We start from the raw sequence: 20,066 nt of genomic DNA, 5'->3' as shown, positions 1-20,066 counted from the left end.
TTCTCACTTTTCAGTTTGGTTTCTTATACTAAAAATATACATTGCTGCTACACCAAGTACTGTCACCAGCACAGGAGGTCATCATTAGGCACATAATTGATGCTAGGTAAGGTTATTATACCAACACAGCAGATTACACATAACATACGATCAGGCTGGTTAATTATTGAAGGACTTACATTCAAGTAATCTATCACAGTTGACTCATGACGTTTCACTATGCACCATATAGTGTTAAGACAAAAGGGTTGCTTGCATGTGCAGTTGATATTGCACTCTCCATAGAGCCCAAGCCACTTACTTAGATGCACTTCGGTGTGTCAAATCGAAGGTCATAGGAAAGGTAGTGGTGTGACCCCTTCGATAGTTAACAAGCCTGAGAGCCGGTAGATGTAAAACTAATGTGTGTTGTTACTACACTGCAACCTCCAGTGTTTATGTAATTACCCTACCCAGCCTCAATTATATGCTGGTTTTACCATTGTAAGTACTAGCATTCAAGGTAAATCTGTTATGCCTGAGACTACCTACAGTGTAGATGTAGTTACCCTATCTAGCAGTCAGGTATGTTCTTAGCTGGGGAACCTAAAGTGACACCAAGTTGAACATCAAAGCGAATGGAGACTCTGTACTGATAGAAAGGTAAGAATTGCTGTCATGAATTATGTTCCCGAAGCCCTTTGTCAATAGCCTCATGCTAATCGCTAAGCATTGTCGACCTCAGCCCTAACTACCACGTACTGAATGCTGGTTAACCACTGATTTCTTGATGTACATTCCAGTTAACCGCAGCAGGTTTCCAAGTGTAAAGCTAGTTATATGCGCACCACAGCGTATCAATTGAGGTGTAACACCAAGGATCTGAACTGGGGCCCAGAGTTACATGTGAGTGCGTGCATGTCAAAACTGAATTGTGAAGATGTAGAATGATCTGAGCGTTATTCAGTGGCTAGTTGCTGGTGTGCCATGCTGGTGTAGAGTGCCATCTGTCATGATCCAAGCCATGGATACTCTTTAGTCAGATTAAGCGCCCTCCTGCAGGCACCATTCGGAAAAGGCTGTATATGTTGGTATGTAAAATATGTGTAGATGTACCGTGCCCCATGAGTCCGAATGCTAGTAACATAGCATAGTAACATAGTGAGTGCCAGGAGATAAAGTTCTGAACGATCCATCCCATCTACCCAGCAGTCACTTTCATTATCTATTCAAGTTTAAGTCAACAATAAGCATGAGATAATATACTTAGTGATTATGAGTAGGAAAGCTAGGAGTAACCATAGTGCTACATGTCTTCCAAATGGTAGACTGAATGTGTGCAGGCACGGCAGTACCTGCTGACATTCAATCTGCACAGACATCACATGAAAATAGCCGGTGCCAGTCAAGCCCCCACCCCTGTGGGCCAACACTTCACAAGACCAGAACACTGCACCAGTGATTTCACAGTAAGAATACTGAAAGGTAATTTTAAAACAATACAGGAACGTGAGACCTTTGAAATAAGAATGATTGAATATTTTGACACACAACAAACAGGACTTAATAAGGATCTGGGTTTTCTAACCCATTATAAAGCATAAAGCTGTATTTCTCTGTTTATTTCTCTGTTTATTACCCTCCTCTCACCTACCAACACCCATTCTATATCAATGAAATGCTTTGATGTCCCCATGCATACTCCCACCCTCCCACTCTGTCAGACTGTCAAAGTAATGCTTTGATGTTTCTCTTATATATACTACCTGCTACCACATTTGCTTATTTCCGATCTGATGAAGAAGGGCAACCTTCGAAAGCTAATCAAGAAATGTATTAAGTTATGTCCAATAAAAAAGGTATCATCTTATTTTCTTTTCCATGTTTTATTTTGTTTGATTTCTATTGATTACATACCTATACTAAGGCAAATGTATTGTGCCCTGGAAGGCCAGGAAAACTTCACATCTATGCCATTATTTGCTGGCACTAAGCTGGTGTTGTGTCTCTGCCTGCTGCTTCAGAGTATTCCGTGAGTGGAGGCATACCTGAAAAACCATACTGAAAAGGATGTAAATTAGTGAGTGTAATACTCTCAATCATGTAAACAAGTAGCCTCTACCCTCAGCACCAACACAGATATTCTAAAAGTTCCAAAGCAGAGGAACTAAGTGGGTCCAAGTGGTCATAAGTTCAGTGCCAGGAGGGCACATTTAGTGAAGAAGGGAATGAATACAAAAAATTGCATTGAACAAACTAGGAGCTAACAGTTACCTCTTAATAATGAAACAACAGGGAGCAGTATGATATATCCATTGAATAGCACAAACATTCCATAGGCATAGATATCGTATGATGTCAGCTTGACCTTAATGTGCCTTCTAATGAGCAGTCCTTTGTAACCTTACAATAATATAGTTCCTTGGCAATGTTTTGCTTGGGTGGTGTAGCTTGGCCGCCTGTATGCTCCCTGTGTTCGTTTGGAGTGCATATCTCATTGCAGCCCTGGTTTTGTCCTTTAGTATGTCTTTCAATTTATAGTAATGGAATAAGGCCTCTATAAAGTTGCTGGATGTTCTAAAGCCTATGTATAGACAGAGAGAGTACTATATATATGGGAAACATATTTATCCAATGTATCTTTCATAGCATACAACATAAGAACCTAAGAGTACCCTTACTCGGTCAGACCATCTAGCCCAGTATCCTGTTTTCCAAACAGTGGCCAAGACAGGTCACAAGTACCTGGCAGAAACCCAGATCGTGGAATCATTCCATACTACAGATCCCAAGGCAAGCAGTTGCTTCTTATGTCTGTCTTAACACCAGACTGGACTTTTCCTCCAGGAATTTGTCCAAACCTTTTTTTAAACCCAGATACGCTAACTACTGTTACCACCTCCTCCGGCAAAGAGTTCCAGAGCTTAACTATTTGTTGAGTGAAAAAATACTTCATCTTATTTGTTTTAAAAGTATTTCATGTAACTTCCTCAAATGTCCCCTAGTTTTTGTACTTTTGGATGAGTAAAATTTGATTTACTTCTACTCGTTCTACACTACTCAGGATTTTGTAGAGCTCAATCATATCTCCCCTCATCTGTCTCTTTTCCAAGCTGAAGAGCCCTAACCTCTTTAGCCTTTCTTCATACAAGAGGAGGAATTTTTTTTTTATATATATAAATACAAAAACATTAATTATTGATCTGTAACACTTAAGTACAACCAACTTGCTGGCGGATGGATTTGAAAAGGAGTTCTTTCCTGTTATGCTATAGGTGGAATGAGTATTTTGTGGTGGGGAGGGGGGACATAAAATAGCCACCTGCGTACTGAGTGTCCTAAGACCTCACCAGTATGGCTGCCACAATAACTGAATTGCGCAGTATTATAACCCCTCCTAAGATGACCGCCAGGTGCTGTAGTGATTCACCTGGAACCCCCTCTCTGCAGCCCGGCTTGCACAGAATGGCCCTATACGCAGCAACTCACAATCAACCCACAGACTGATCAGGGGCACTATGAGCTGACACATGTCCCCCACCCTGACACTGCAATTTGTGCATCGAAGCGGCACATTCACAATCACATGCGTGCAAGGGAAAAACACACCTGCCTGTTCAGGAGGACCACGGCACAACTCGAAGGCCTAAAAATAGTCCACATTCCCAGATGTGACCATCCGCAACCCATGACCTGATGGTTCACAGAGAAGGGGGCCTCCCTTATCCAGATGCTGCTCGACACTCAGGGGCCATGAACCCTAAATTATATAGTAAATCCAGGCCACTGGCACAAACACATTTTAAAATTGAAACTTGCCTGCAATCCGCCCTCAGACAATGCCATTAATTGTGCCCCCAAAGTGCACCGCTGATGGCTCATCATGATTTTGCAGACCCCGCCCATCACAGCAGCACAGTCATTTTACCCACGACCATGGTTTGCTCCGCACATGCAGGAGCTGAATCGCGTCTGCCAGAGCCACAGATGCATACTGATTCCCAACCAATCCAGCAGCACCATTCTATAAAATGGAACCATGCTGTTCTCACCATGGCCGCTGGCACGCTCACCAGCACTCTGCCTCTCTGTGGGCACATTACACCCTATCCAGAAGACACATGTCCTGAAAAGAAGGGCAAGCCAAGCAGTGAGGACCCCCATACCTGGGGACTGTCTTTTCATGTATGGTGTACAGCGCTGCGTATGCCTTGTAGTGCTATAGAAGTGATAAGTTAGTAGTAGTAGCACTGTAAATAGTCAAACGGCTGACCTGCGCCTGAGCAGCCCACTGCAACCCCTGTGTTCCCTTCCTGGCTACAACCAACGGCCCATAGAGAAGGCACCCTGTACCAAACAACCCAAAAGGCAAGAAGAGAGAGGGCTTAAACAGAATTGACCAAATGTTTCAGTGGAATGGAGCAGAGCTGTTTGAGCAGCAGGCTAAAAAGGTGAATGCACCTTGCAGGCACTGCCCTTCTTGCTCCCAGTCAGTCACCTCTTTCCCCACCTCCCTATCTTGTTACCTGCCTGCCTATAGGTCCTCTATTCTTTACTGCCTCCCCCTTACTTATCCCTTTCCTAACTTGCCTGTGCTTGCAGCTCTTCTATACTTCTCATCACCCTCCCCCCCTCCTATTCCTGCTGTGCTGGGCCACCGCCCATTTGTGCTTGTGACCACCTAATGCTGGGTCACTGTCCTAATTTTTTAAATATTATATGTGTTCCCTTGGAAAAAATTTACATATATAGATGCTTCTAAAATGTCCTCCAGTATTTAATAAGGTTGACATGAACCCACTGAACACTGAAAGGAATTACAGCAGCAGAAAGTATATCCGCCTGAGATATTCTTCTGATCAGTCTTTCTGCATCCCCTTCCTTCCTCTCAGCTGCTTTCTAGAGCAGAGTCTTACAAGCCATCAGCAACTCCCAGTCCATCAGTTAATTCTCTATACTCGCCAGCATGTGGCTGACACATATGCTGCATATAAGGAGCTGTGCTAGAGGGTTGGGTATTTTTTAATTTTGTTTTGGGGTTTTTGGGGTGTAGATAAGTTCTGAAAAATTGCTAATTCTGTTTGTAACTGCACATACGTGTCTATATGTTAAGAAACATGCAGAAAACTTTCTTAGTTTGTAACCTTTAGATTGTAAGCTCTCTTGAGCAGGGACTGTCCTTCCCCATGCTAAACTTGTACAGCGCTGCGTAACCCTAGCAGCGCTATAGAAATGCTAAGTAGTAGTAGTAGTAGTAGTGGAATATTTGTTTAAAGCAGGCAAAACAGTGTACACATGGTCTCATTCAAGGGGGTAATCCTATAAAAAGGTACATACTTTAAGCAGTAAAATACATGCCCAGTTTGGTGGGTTTTTTAAAATCATTTACATGCAGATCTGGCAACTTCCACATGTAAATGGCCCCTTACAGATACCAACTAGTTGTAACGTACTTCCCGTGACTTGATCACAATGATCAGTAACTGAAATCGTAACACTTTACCACTCTACCTTATAATCCGAATGTTTTCTTACTATATCTGTTTGCTTAATTCAATTATGTCATTTGTGTTCTCTATGTAACACCAAGAGGCATATTTTCAAAGCACTTTGGGAGGCTAAGTTCCATAGGTTTCTATGGAACTTTGGGAGGCTAAGTGCTTTGAAAATGAGCCTGTACTTGTATCTTCTACTCTGGAACGGCGAAAGCCATGACGGAACATTTTAAGCCACATTGAGCTTGCAAATAGGTGGGAAAATGTGGGATACAAATGCAACAAATAAATAAATGGTGCATACTTTGCCAGTGGGTATGTACAGAAGTGGAATTTGGGTGGAGGACACATGTACACTTGTAGATTATAATTTATGCATATTCATGATAAATATTAGCACAGATATTTGTCTACACCTCCCAATTCTACTAATAGAATTTTATTAAAAAAATGTTGGTACCTACTTTTGGTTATAAGATAGTGCTTAGGTGGGCACCTTCTTACACATGCGAATTGTGAAAAATTGTAGTAGAGAGGTGCGGTAGCCGTGTTAGTCCACTTTTAAAGGTAATCAATAGAAATAAAACAAAATAAAACATGGAAAAGAAAATAAGATGATACCTTTTTTATTGGGCATAACTTAATACATTCATTGATTAGCTGTTTGTCTCTGTGCATATCTACCTGTCTCTCACCCATCCACCCCCATCCTGTTAGACTGTCACTGAAATGCTTTGATGTTTCACTTATATATACTGTCATCTACCAACATTTGCTTATTTCCGATCTGATGAAGAAGGGCAACCTTCGAAAGCTAATCAAGAAATGTATTAAGTTATGTCCAATAAAAAAGGTGGTATATTTTCTTTTCCATGTTTTATTTCTATTGATTACCTGAAAAATTGCAGGAAGCCCTTAGAAAATTGGAAGACTGGCCATCCAAATGGCAGATTAAATTTAGTGTGGACAAATGCAAAGTGATGCACTTTTGGAAGAATAATCTGAATCATAGTTACCTCATGCTAGGGTCCACCTTAGGAGTCAGCACCCAAGTAAAAGATCTAGATGTCATAGACTACGCTGAAATCTTCTGCCCAGTGTGTGGCAGTGGCCAAAAAAGCAACAGTATGCTAGGAATTATTAGGAAAGGGATGGTGAATAAGACCAAAAATACTAGAGTGCCTCTGTATCGCTCCATGGTGCAACCTCACCTTGAGTAGTCTGTTCAGGTCTGGTTGCTGTATCTCAAAAAAGATATAGCGGAATTAGAAAAGGTTCAAAGAGGTGCGACCAGACTGGTAAAGGGAATGGAAAGGCTACATAAAGAGGTTGGGGCTCTTCAGTTTGCAAGAGAGACAGCTAAGGGAGGATATGATTGATGTCTACAAAATCCTGAGTGGTGTAGAACGGGTAAAAGTGAATCAATTTTTTACTCTTTCATAAAGTACAAAGACCAGGGGACACTCAATGAATTTACATGGAAATACTTTTAAAACAAATAGGAGGAAATATTTTTTCACTCAAAGAATTAGTTACATTCTGGAACTCGCTGCAGGAGGATTTGGTAAAAGCAGTTAGCATATCGGGGTTTAAAAAAAGGTTTGGACAAGCTCCTGGAGGAAAAGTCCATAGTCCGTTATTGAAGTAGACATGGGGGAAGCTACTGCTTGCCCTGGGATTGGTAATATGGAATGTTGCTATTATTTGGGTTTCTGCCAAGTACTTGTGACCCAGATTAGCTACTGTTGGAAGCATGATACTAGGCTAGATGGACCCATTGGTCTGACCCAATATGGCTATTATGTTCTTATATATCCCTATGTATCCTAAGTGCTCTGTTATAAAATTACACCCTTTCACATGTATAGTCTTAAATATCATAAAATGGTTTCACTGGCTAGAATGATTTTTATTTTTATTTTATTTATTACATTTGTATCCCACATTTTCCCACCTATTTGCAGGCTCAGTGTGGCTTACAATGTACCGAACAGGGGATCGCCAATATCGGTATGAATAAATAGAGAGTGATGTTGTAGTAGAAGACGGTACATATGTTACAGACACATTAGGGAATCGTAAGGGGGAAGAGTTAAGTTATGTCCAGTACGAGCTTTGGTTTTGTTGTGTTGCAGTATATAGTAAAGGAGGTGGACAGAAGTGAGGCGGACTTTCTGTGGCTCCTTGGGCCTCAACGGGAGGTGAGGCAGGCCATGTTCAGTACCTCAGAGCTAGCCAGGGAGGGAACCAGGCTCCAACAGCTGTTTAATGTCTTATATCAGGAGCCTTAATCAGTTAAACACAAATATTTTCTGACTTACAACAGGAATTCTTTGGAGATGGAGATTGGAGGATTGATATTTTATGTTACCTAGATGGAGAATTTTTATTCAAATGATTAAAAAGGGTTGGGATAAGTTGAGATAAAAAAAAAGGTGTGATTTCTTGTGAGTAAAGGAGAAAATGGCTGGAACTGAACAGATGTCTTATAGAAGTCAACTGCAAGATAGTGGAGTGGCTCAAAAAAAGTCCTCAATGTGACCTGGGCGTTAGAAGGTCAATGAGTGGGGAAATAATACTGAATAAAACCATACATGGGTGGCATTGGGCAGAGTAACACGTTGTCACAGAAGACAAAACCTTTATTTCTGCCCCACTGGCAGTAAGCAGCTGGTGGGAAGGGGCATATGGGGAATGAACTGTAGGCACTACTAGACAGTTAATCACTCAGATAGCAATTACACTGGACAAGTTTGGCTAGGGATATGACAGTGCCTAAAGTTTTGGCCTTAGGTTCTAGCTACGCTATCCACAATAAAAGAATAATGCAAAGGTGGAAATATTTATTATATAATAGCAATTATGTTAAGCAAATACAAAAATATATTATGCAACAAATACTAAAATTTACACCAATAGATATATGAATAGATAAATTATATATATAATTACACCACTGTAATGTATCCTGAGAAGAAACTACCAATTTAGCTGCAAAGGTAGGCTAATGACCACAGGTTCTTGAGACAACCAGTCCTTCACAAGCAATGACCAGACACTAACCCTGAGCAATAGAGGAATAACCGTTTGTCTCTCACACTCAGTAGTTTGCAGTCTATTTTGTAGATGGTGATAATGTGGATCCTCTTGAGCTCAGCTATTCCAGCGAGCCCCTATTATCAGGGTTCAGTCCATGTCCCTGCCCTGAAAGGCAGCTGGATGTTCCGTGTTAGGGAAGTCGTAAATCAGCTTCCAAATCGTTCTTGGTGCTCTTTTAGCACACAATACACAGCAAAACATGGAAACACCACTCCGTGAAGTCCAGGAAGAAGTAGAGAGTGCAACACAAGCTTCAACATAGGTAGTGTCTGCCATGATTCCTTTTTTGCACCAAACAAAGATCTGACACAGGGCTGTGTTTCGGCAGTAAGAACCTCCTGCCTCAGGGCTGAAAAATACAATATCTGTGGAAAAAATATATATATACAGTAAACATGATTGAATATAATAAACATATTAAAAAAGAAACGTATAACTATAAATGACTAAAAAGTGGACTGCATATACATTTAAAAAACCAAAGAATATCTTATAGATGAATAAAAAAAGGCATTAACATACATTATAAAGTCAAACATTTGTCTGCAGTGTGGTATCATATTAATGTAGTTGGGAATCTGCATGTATAAAGGGCATAGAAGGAGAACAGTTGAAAATGAATAGGACCAACTAACCTGTTGCTGAATGAATTAGAATTCCAATGGTGCCAAAAAGGAAATCTGTTGAATACTGTAATACAAGGATAAATATGAAATGAGAGAGAACACTAAACTACTAAATTATTACAACAATATAAACACCAGTGTGCCATGTAAAAACACTGCTGATACAATAAAATGAAAATAACTTTAAAAGAAAAGACAAGATGGCTGATAAAAACGGATTATAAAACCAAAAAAAACTGATGACAAAAAACGGATAATTAAAACCAGAAATAAGTGGTTCTGCAAGATGCAATAACCCTAAAAATAGGAACTATATTCCACTAATGTATACTGCTGCATATAAAAACTACATTATTCTGGTTCTTTAGCCAGGAATGATCATGAGCTTCCAACCACGGGAGAACATCCTCAGTAGTTCAGCAAAATGTTTACAATGTCTGATGGAACGCTATATATCACAAGATGAAGCTAGTGATAAGATAGAACCCACTTCTCTAATGGATATTTTGTCTGAATTGGTATCCAAATGACATTGTCAGATATGATCAATATTTTATAGCACTGATTAATTATTGCAGAGCAAAGATGATACCAAGAGGACTTAGAGTAAACAAAGCTCCAACTATGTTTTTAGATTGTCAATCTTTTTTGAATCAGTGGACTGCTATTTTAAATAAATGTTCCTCACATCTTATGGTACTTTTAGCAGAAACTGCTAGACAAACAAGCAAAGAGCTCAAATCAAAGGTTGCTGAGAAATTACAGTTTTTAAAAGATAATGACAAACATTATGACGCTGTATTGTTAGGTGTAAACAGATGCATTGATTTTAGACACAATATATGTAATATGAAAATCAGATTCCAAAAAGGGATTCATGTATCCTATACCAGTTAGCAAGAACATACAGAAAACAAAAAACATGTTTCCAATGAGAAGAGAACACATAAGGCAACACACTCCAATGCAGTGCCAGCGCATACTAATTCACAAGTATCTTCACATCTCCATGCAGTTATAGTAGATAGATGGAGGAAATGCATGAGGAGTGACTCTGGTGAGTCATGCACCTCGCCACTCACTAATCCTGTATCACCACCTCAGACAGAACCTTCTCGCCATTTGTTTTTAGATCAAATATGGGAAAGGGGGCCCACCAGCCATACAGCAGAGGCAAGGGCGCCTCCCATCACGCCCATTTCAATACAGAGGTAGGGGGAGAGGGAGAGGGAGGAGCAACTACAGATCCCACCAAGACAGAATGCATCCATATCACCAACATCAACGTCACAGGAAAGTCAGCTGGAAGTAGATATTCCGGTTTTCAATTTATCTAGTACTACACTTACAGAAACATAGATACAAGTTTTAAGAAAGGGTCTTTCTTTTGTTTCTACAGTTCACTGTAATGCTTTTCAGACCAGGGTTGACTTTTTTAAGTTCTAAAGGAAGTTGCAGATCATGCAGGTCTTCTGTACTAATGCACCATCACACATTGATTTTTTTCTATTGTCAAAAGGCCTTTAACATGGATCTCTCCAGGTACCATCAACCGAGCCATCCATACTTTAAACCAGTTTGTTCTTTGTGAAGTACATCTTCTTGAGAAAAAAGAAAAACAATGTTTCTACAACCTTTCTAAGGCAGAAGAACAGGCATTTCTATCACTTGCCAACAACTACTCGATGGTGATAAAGCCTGCCGACAAATGGGGTGGTATTGTTCTACGGGACAAGACTTATTATATTAAGGAACTTCATAGACAACTTGGTGATAAAAATTACTATACCCCTTTAGAATCCGATCTTACACCAGCTCTGCAAAAGAATATAGAGGAAGTTATACAATTGGCTTCCCAATGGGGCTTTCTACCCACAAGAGAGAGAATTCTCGATGGTGGAAAAAACCCAGTCATTCCAACTAGTTACACACTCCCAAAGATACACAAGTTCTCCACCAGGCAGACCTGTCGTCTCAGGAAAAGGATCAGTATTGGAACCACTCTCCATTTTTGTTGATCAGTTTCTCAGGCCATTGGTACACAAGATTCCATCATATCTGAGAGATTCAGGTCAAATGATCAGTCTACGCGAAGAATTTGATGGTGATCTTTTAGATACCTTGCTTGTTACTATGGACATAGACAGTTTACATACCAACATTCCCCAACTGGAAGCTATCTGCATCATTGAAGCAGCCTTACAAGACTGCACAAATGCTGGTAAATTCCCAATTGGTTTATTACAACATTAGCGACCATAGCTCTAACTAAATCCTTTTTGCTTGCTGTTTTGATTTACAAATTTGTGGAATAGCAATGGGCTCAACCATGGCTCCTGATGTCAAATCTTTATGTGGGCAACTTTGAAAAGATTTATCTGGAAGACCGTACCTTTAAGTCTAATGTGGTTATGTATAAGCGTTATATAGATTTTATTTTTTGGTGTGGAGACAGTTCTTCATTGGAAGCCTTTCTCACTTGGATTAATCAATTAGACCCACATCTCACCTTCAAGTTGCAATATGAGCCACAGGAAATCAAGAAACATGACTATGGTTTCAACATTACATTATATCAGAAACCAACTGATAAAAATGCATTTCTACATTTCTGCAGTTTCTATAACTCTTCCTTAAAAATGAATCTACCTCTTAACTAATTTTTGAGGCTCAAAAAGGTATATTCTGATCATAAAGACTACAACAAGCCACAATCAGGAAAGACAGATTTGGGAGAAGAGAATATCCACAGCAATGTGTCACTGAAGGTTACACCAAGGCTAGTATGAAATCCTGCAGTAATTTCTTGGGCACTGGACCTGTGAGACAAGCCTCAGACGTTGTGTGTACAATTGAGACATTCCCACGTATCCAACAAAATCAGCAAGATCATTAGAAAACATGCTGATTTTAGAAGTTCACGATTGTTTCAGAGACATAAGTCTTGTTACTGCCTACTCCAGAGATAGAAATTTAAAAGAGAGACTGGTTCCTTTAGCTCTCCTTGTTTCGTTAGAAGATCCAACATCACTCATCTTCAATCGTGGCCACAGAGTTTGTGGTAGGTGCAGCATCTGCTGTCATGCAATTGAAACTGACATTTTCACTCATCCACAGACCAACAGAAAATACATTCTACATCACACTTCTGCTTGTAATACCACAAAAGTCATTTATATAATCAAATGCCCATGCAATTTGCTCTATGTGAGTAAGACCAAACGTGATGTAAAAGCTAGGCTAACTGAAAACAGGAATGCATAAGTCACAGTGTTTGCTCTGCGCCTCTAGTCCAACAGAAGGAGATCTTGGAGAAGGATCGCAGTTGGCTGCCAAGGGAATATCTGGGAATGGAGTGGATACTGCGCCGTTTACGGAAGAAAGAGTTTATAAACAGCTGGAGAATCTGAAGGTGGACAAAGCGATGGGGCGGATGAGATACATCCCATGATACTGTTGTGTGCCGGCATGCGTATGAGGAACAACTTATGGTGAATAGTGGAGAGGCCACCTTTCACTGTGTACCTGCACACGGGATCTAAAAGATATTACATTGGCTAAGGTGGACTATCGTGTAATAATAACTAAGTGGATTGGAGGTGAAGCCAGTGCAACTTAGTTTGAACACAATGCCCGAGTGGAAGACTGGGGCAATAAGCCAAATTTGAAGTTAAAACATCAATGTAAAGGAATTAAAATTGTAATACCTGTGAATGGCAATGTTTAATATATATTTTAGTGCGTTCAAACAGAATGAAAAGTTAGACAGGTACTAGGAGTGATTGGTGAGTGTATGGGGGTATAGAGTGTTTTATATAGTAGATGTGTCAATTGATAAAGGCGTGTGTTTGGTAATAAAGATATTTTTGATATGATGAACACACTGGAGTCTAGTTGTCATTAATAGTTAAAATGTAATACCAAGAAGTGCAGAGTGATGCATTTGGGGTGAGAAACCCAAAAGAGATACTGGATAGGAGAGAAGAGTTTAGTAAGCTCGACTCAGGAGAGAGACCTTGGGGTGTTGGTGTCCGAGGATCTGAAGGTGAAGAAAAATTGTGACAAGGAGATGGCCGTGGCCAGAAGGATGCTAGGCTGCGAAAAAAGGAGATGTTGATGCCCCTCTACAAGTCGTTGGTGAGGCCCCACTTGGAGTATTGTGTTCAGTTTTGGAGGCCGTATCTTGCTAAAGATGTAAAAAGACTGGAAGCGGTGCAAAGAAAAGCTACAAAAATGGTTTGGGATTTGCGTTGCAAACCGTACGAGGAGAGACTTGCCGGCCTGAACATGTATACCTTGGAGGAAAGGAGAAACGGGTGACATGATACAGACATTCAAATATTTGAAAGGTATTAATCCGCAAATGAACCTTTCCCGGAGACGGGAAGGTGGTAGAACTAGAGGACATGAATTGAGGTTGGAAGGGGCAGGCTCAGGAGTAATGTCAAGAAGTATGTTTTCACGGAAAGGGTGGTAGATAGTGGAATGCCCTCCCGCGGGAGGTGGTGGAGATGAAAACGGTAATGGAATTCAAACATGCATGGAATAAACACAAAGGAATCCTGTGTAAAAGGAATGGATCTACGGAATCTTAGCAGAGATTGGGTGGCGATGCTGGTAATTGGAGAGTAAAACCAATGCTGGGTGGACTTCTACGGTCTGCGCCCTGATCATGGCTGAATAGATATGGATGGGCTGGAGTTTAAATTTTAAGGAGCTTTGACATTAACTTCAGAACTTTTAGTACAGGAACAGTGCTGGGTGGACTTTTACAGTCTGTGCCCTGAGCAAGGCAGGGACAAATCAAACTCAGGTACACATCTAAAGTAGCACATACCATGTAAAATGAGTTTATCTTGTTCAGGTCTTTATCTGCTATCATTTACTTTGTTACTATGTTAACACTGGACTATAACCAACCATACCATTGAAGATTTATAATGTTTTGTATACAAAGTATTTAAAAAATTCATGGAGAGGTGGAGACATTGAAAGACAACTTTTAAGAGAACAGCAGAAGATTATTTTTCAGTTAGACACTAACACCTAATGACTTTGACTTAACACCATTTCTATAGTTTCTTTTATTACCAAAGGTAACACACTAGTGTTGTTTCATTTTGCATTTTCATTTTGGTTCGCTGCACATTTTGAATGTGTTCTCAGTTTCTATACATTTCCATTTTTACTTTTATATATATATATATATATATATCCCTCCTTATATATTTTTTCTTTAATTTGACCTTTTTATCCAGTTATTTCATAACCAGTTTATTCTTAAATGGTTTTATATTTCACCCGGTTTTGTTTTTCCGCTCCCCGCCTGCTCTATGATGCACATCATGTTTTATTTATTTTATCTTCATGTTTATTCGTTTTGTGGCATGCATATAGATTGATAGTCTGATGCACTTCCTTTCTTTTGCAACTGCAGTAGTAGCGATTTTGGTACCAAGGCATTTTTTTGCACACATTTGGAATCTGTGGTAAGTTACTGACATATTCATCTGTCTCTTTAGATTCAGGTACAGTCAAGTGTCTTAGGGCCCTGTTTACTAAGGCACGATAGCGTTTTTAGCATGTGCTAATGCTAGAAACACCCACATATTCCTAGGGGTGGGCACTTGATAACTTATGGTCATTTCTTTTATTTTAACCGGTATTTTTAACCAGCATTCCGCTTGTTTATTCAACCGGCACATTTTTATTGTCCATATAGACTGTCTTTTTCTAAGTTATGATTCAATAATGTAGTTTTTATACACAGCAGTATACATTAGTGGATTGTAGTTCCTATTTTGAGGGTTATTGCACACCTACAGAACTGTTCAGCCAAACTTAGTCCTTGTTTTTAGTATTAAATTGCTGAATGCAGAGTGAGCAGAGAGTTAGGAAAAAAAATTGAAAAACATAAAATCTAATTCTGCTCAGAAGGGTGCAGAAGGTAAGGGGTATAATCCAAATGGTACAGCCAACAGTCGGGCAGCTCTGTCTAAATTTTGTATTTTATTTTCTGCTCTAATTATAGCTGGAAATAAACTACTATGACTAATACTCCTACCCCTGAATTCTATATAGCGTGATAAAAATTGCATGCACAAATCCGGTCATATTCTGGATTTGCATGTGCAATTTAATTAACAAGCCAAGCAGCACTGATAATTGCCACTTAACAAGCAATTATTGACACTAATTGGTATTAATTAGAATTTACATGCACAACTTGCTAAGCGTATTCTGTAAAGTGCTGCCAAAAGAGAGACATGGAATTGGCGGGCCATGGGCGTTCCAAAAATTTACACGCAGGGTTATAGAATACACCTACATTGTGCCTAACTTTTAGGCACGGTTTATAGAATATGCCTTGACAGAAATTTTTTCGGCGCCAATTTTACAGGCATCATATTTAGAATCTAGTCCCTAATGTGCAATACAGAGTTCATTTGATTTATTTGGCTTTATATACCACCTTACACCTAAAGTCACCAAAGCACTTTACATAGTTACATTAAAAACATGCAGCGAAGAAATTACAATTTTACAAAATCGGTTAAATGAATAAAAAAATATATAAAAATACAATACATAATTGTAAACAATCTTTTTATATTATATGCTGATAATATTTAAGAATTCAAACAAAATGATGAATATATGATTGTGTTGATCTGGGAAAAAACAATTAATGCTAGCTTCTACAATTATCCAAAATCGCCATCTAAAGAAGAAGTCCGCTTTTAACATCTGCACCCCACTTTTTTTTTTTTTTTTTTTGCAGGAAGCTTTATGCAGAGCTTTGCCAAGGTATAGTGGACGTAGCCATTTCTAGTCTCTTTCCTCTCGATGATACAGTGCAAAAGCAGAGTCGGCAATCCGTGTTCCTCAAGCTCTGACAACAAAGGAGGTCTCCTGAGCAGCCCGTGCTGGGGGCAGGGAAAAGTCGCTGCCACCTGCTGGTGTGACGGTGATGGCCAATCGATTGTTTGCATTTCCTACAGCATCATGGCAAGAGTGGATAGCAAGATAAGTGGAGATTCTCACAGAAATTAAAAAAAAAAAATCAGACTTTGAGATGAGCCAAAGTTGTTCAGACACAGCCTGTGGATTTTTTTTTTTAAGCTTATTTTCACTTTTGATGGAACTGTGTTTGATTTTTGGCATGTGGGAAGACAAAATGCCTAAAGGACAGGACACAGAGAAAGGTGACAGTCATTGAGAAGAAAAAAATACCCAAGAAAACAATTTTACTTTGCTATCATGTTTGGATGAAAATGCTATATTTATTAAATGGGCAGCAGACCTAGCACTATTGCAGTGAGATCATAACGTTGAAAGAGGCCTTTACTTTCTTGATGCTTATATAGTGGGTCACAATATTTGTGCCTTAGGTTAATTCCTCTTTATTACCTCCTTTTTATTTGTCTATCTGCAACATTCTTCTGCTCTGTTTGTTTACTGCTCTTACAAAGGGTTCCATTTTCTGTTTTTCTCATGTTATGTTCAGCAGTAAGGTGCAAGAGATGCCACAATCGGTGGAGTGAATTGGGTAATCTCGGTATTTTAAAGGAAAGTTATTTTCTTCATCCGTCATAAGGACCCAGCCAGCTGCTGGTTTTCTCAGCCCTACGAAACTGCCATCTATGGGAAGATGTGCCTAAGCTCGGCCTTCGCAGTCTGTAAAAATGGGGTCCTCGCAGACAAAATGCAGAGGTCCTAGATTCAGGTGCATTGATAGCTTGGATTCTTTATAGATGTCAGCTTTACCATTTTGTGCCACTTTTTCCTTCTATAATCATGAATCATTTTCAGCTTAGAATTAGTTGAGAATTTTAGTGTACTTATCCCCTACACCCTGTTTCTACCAGCCACTACCTAACACCTAAAGCCCAAGCTTTGTGCGGATCTGGCTTGAAGGGACTTATGTAGTGCATGCGGTACATAGAACTCAACACAGGTTCTGAATATCTGAGTAGTCACATTTTTATAAAGAAATATTATTTGATTTGTACATTTGTGACTTCCTCCCTTGTCTGTGACAGGTTGCTAAGGGTGCAATGGCACACAGACAATAACATTCATAAACTGAGAGCTATACTGTATCAGTTTGAAGTAGTTAAAGGTATGTCTTGCCCTTGAAGCTCAAGGTATACAGATGTAATCCAAACTTCTACCCTTCTTCCTTTGGGGCAGAGTTTCTCTACCTAGTCTTCAGGACACACCCAGCTATTTTTTTGACTTTGAGTTTTGTATATCATGCATCCCAAATCTGGAATACTCTGCCTTAAGGAATTCTTCTGATTATCTATTATTCCAGTGTGTTTGAAGACTTTTTTTGTATTTACTTAAAACATTTCTTAAATCTCAAGTTTTATTGTTAGATCATGGATGATCTATATGGGTTTATAATATTTTAGGACTATTTAACTCTCTTACAGTACCTTGAACTTTCTCAGTGGACTAGAAGTCCTTGTATTAATTAGATCCGCATATACATGGATAATCATGAAAATCTATCTCATGCATATTCATTGCGGGTATCCTGAAATTTTCATTGGCTAGGTGTGTCCTAAGAGCTGTGTTGAGAACCCCCTGATTTTGGGAAAAGCTTTAGCATCAGGAGAGACGCTTCCACTTTCTGGCTGTCTGACCATTCCTCTCCAGTTCAGCAAAGTGGAGACACCTGGCTGTCCTGTTAATGGCTCCTAAGGGCTGCCGCAAGGTACTAGGTGCCCAAGCAAACCTTCAGCTGTGTCCCACCTTTGCAAACTTTTAGACCCCAGCCCCCCACCCCCAAGATTTTGATAGGCTCAACAATTATGATCATGTCAAACACTCTGTCTCTCAGAACAGTCCTATAAAAACACATATCATGGACCATCATGCTTTTTAAATATTAAACTTACGAAACTAAACGGCCTAATAATCTTGATAGCTGGGCCAACCCTTTGGCTCCTACATATATATATATATATATTTTTTTTTTTTTTTGTTACATTTGTACCCCACGCTTTCCCACTCATGGCAGGCTCAATGCGGCTTACATGGGGCAATGGAGGGTTAAGTGACTTGACCTATGGTTAGGCAGCTATAGAAAACTAAATTTTTTATCTTCCTTGCAGTGTTCTTCACTGTAAGGCCCAGGAGCGCAGGATAGCAATGCTTGAAGGGTTGTAGCATGGGTATTAACTTGTGCAAAAATTATTTCTGCAGACTGCATTAAAATGCATGTTAATATGGTTCTTAGCTATCCCATGGCCATGCAGGAGAAAAAAAAGTTTTTCCCCACTGGTTGTCTGTGGCAGCGTAGAAGGGTTGGTTGAGGAGTGGGTGTCCAGTGGCACCCCCCTCTCTCTCTCTCCAACCCGATCACCTGCCCCAAGTCTAGCAAACTCCTTCCCTCCCTTCCTCTCCCCGACTTGACATACCTTCCCAACAGTTAAATTAAAAAAAAATGATACTCCAGTGGGTCTCCCACCTAATTCCCCTACCCCCAACCCCAACATCTACACAAAAGTCCTTGATGGTCTAGTGTCCTCCTTTCCCCAAAAAGATCCCTTGTCCCTATTTTTTAAAAGGTTTTCTCTATATAGAAACTGTTGAAATCAGAGAGTGTATTTGCTGTTAATGAGATTGAGTTAATTAGAAAAGGACTTGCACATTATCAGGCTTGGTAACTGAGTTGCTGGCCTGATTTGTTGGATCACATCTTCAGATGGACATTGCATTCATTTACTTAATCTAAAGGATTTCCATTACTAACATACAGCATAGTTGCTAGTGAACTCAGTTCAGACTCATGGATGTTTAACAGGGCTTTTTACACCAGAAAAATTACCATACCCAGCACATTATCTACGTCATTGTGCAGCTTGGACTTTTCTGGTGTATCAAACCCAGCTATTGACCATGAGAATAGTTTGACTTGGGCACTTTATAGAACAGGGGTCCTTAAATCCAGTCCTCAAGGCCCTCCACCCCGCCTGGTTTTCAGAATTTCCACAGTGAATGCAGATTGATCTCATACATATTCATTGTGGAAATCCTGAAAACCAGGCAGGGTTGTGGACTTCAGGGACTGGATTTGAGGATCCTTGTTATAGAACATCTTTCAAGGGTATGTGGGGAGTCCAGAGGGGCACATATATTAAATCTAAAGATGACATAGGCAGCCAGAACCAGCCCCAGTAGTGCGTAGATGTCAACACCAGACTTGCACACAGTTACACCTGTTTTAGTGTACTTGTGTGTACCTGGTATGTATGACATCAGCTTCCAACAGGCTGCTCCTCTTTAGCATACCACTAGTTCAAAAAAAAAGTCTAGTTTGGGCTCAAAATGAATTGTGATTCACAGTGACTGCTGTATTCTTTCCCCACTCAAAGAATTGTGTTCTCATGTTCATAAGTACATAAGTAATGCCACACTGGGAAAAGACCAAGGGTCCATCGAGCCCAGCATCCTATCCACGACAGCGGCCAATCCAGGCCAAGGGCAACTGGCAAGCTTCCCAAACGTACAAACATTCTATACATGTTATTCCTGGAATTGTGGCTGTGTTGCTGCTATAGTTTATGGGCCTCTTTGTCCACATGGCACTGCTGTCAAATTGAGCAGATGGGATGATATTTGTGGTGAATGCACTTCTTTTCTAAGCACTGCTCTCTGAAAGTGAAAAAATTGATGCTTAATGTGGAAACAGTGTAGAGCTTGAAAGTATTTGGAAACAATCATTGTAGTATATGTACAGATATAATGCTTAGTGTCATGTGCATATGTGTCGAGAGAATCTGTTGTAATTGCATAGTTTTGAGACTTCACTCAATTAAAAAAAAATAAAATAAAATCTGTAATTGGTAAATGCTTA

At 39.8% G+C, this 20,066-nt stretch overlaps 1 protein-coding gene across 1 annotated transcript in view; it reads left to right on the top strand.

Annotated features, from left to right (window-relative positions):
- The window catches only part of TTL (tubulin tyrosine ligase), a 98,434-nt gene extending 78,761 nt beyond the window's left edge, over window positions 1–19,673 (top strand). The window contains exon 7 of the mRNA XM_030198111.1: window positions 15,981–19,673. Within this exon, the coding sequence (XP_030053971.1) occupies window positions 15,981–16,095 (115 nt within the window). The 3' untranslated portion in view covers window positions 16,096–19,673. The remainder of the gene's footprint in view (window positions 1–15,980) is intronic.
- Window positions 19,674–20,066: the final 393 nt, after the last annotated feature.

This window comes from Microcaecilia unicolor, chromosome 3, assembly GCF_901765095.1.
Source record: "Microcaecilia unicolor chromosome 3, aMicUni1.1, whole genome shotgun sequence".
NCBI classification, from domain to species: Eukaryota; Metazoa; Chordata; class Amphibia; order Gymnophiona; family Siphonopidae; genus Microcaecilia; species Microcaecilia unicolor.
Note: the sequence above shows the minus strand (reverse complement) of the source record. Positions and strands in the feature narration are given on the sequence as shown.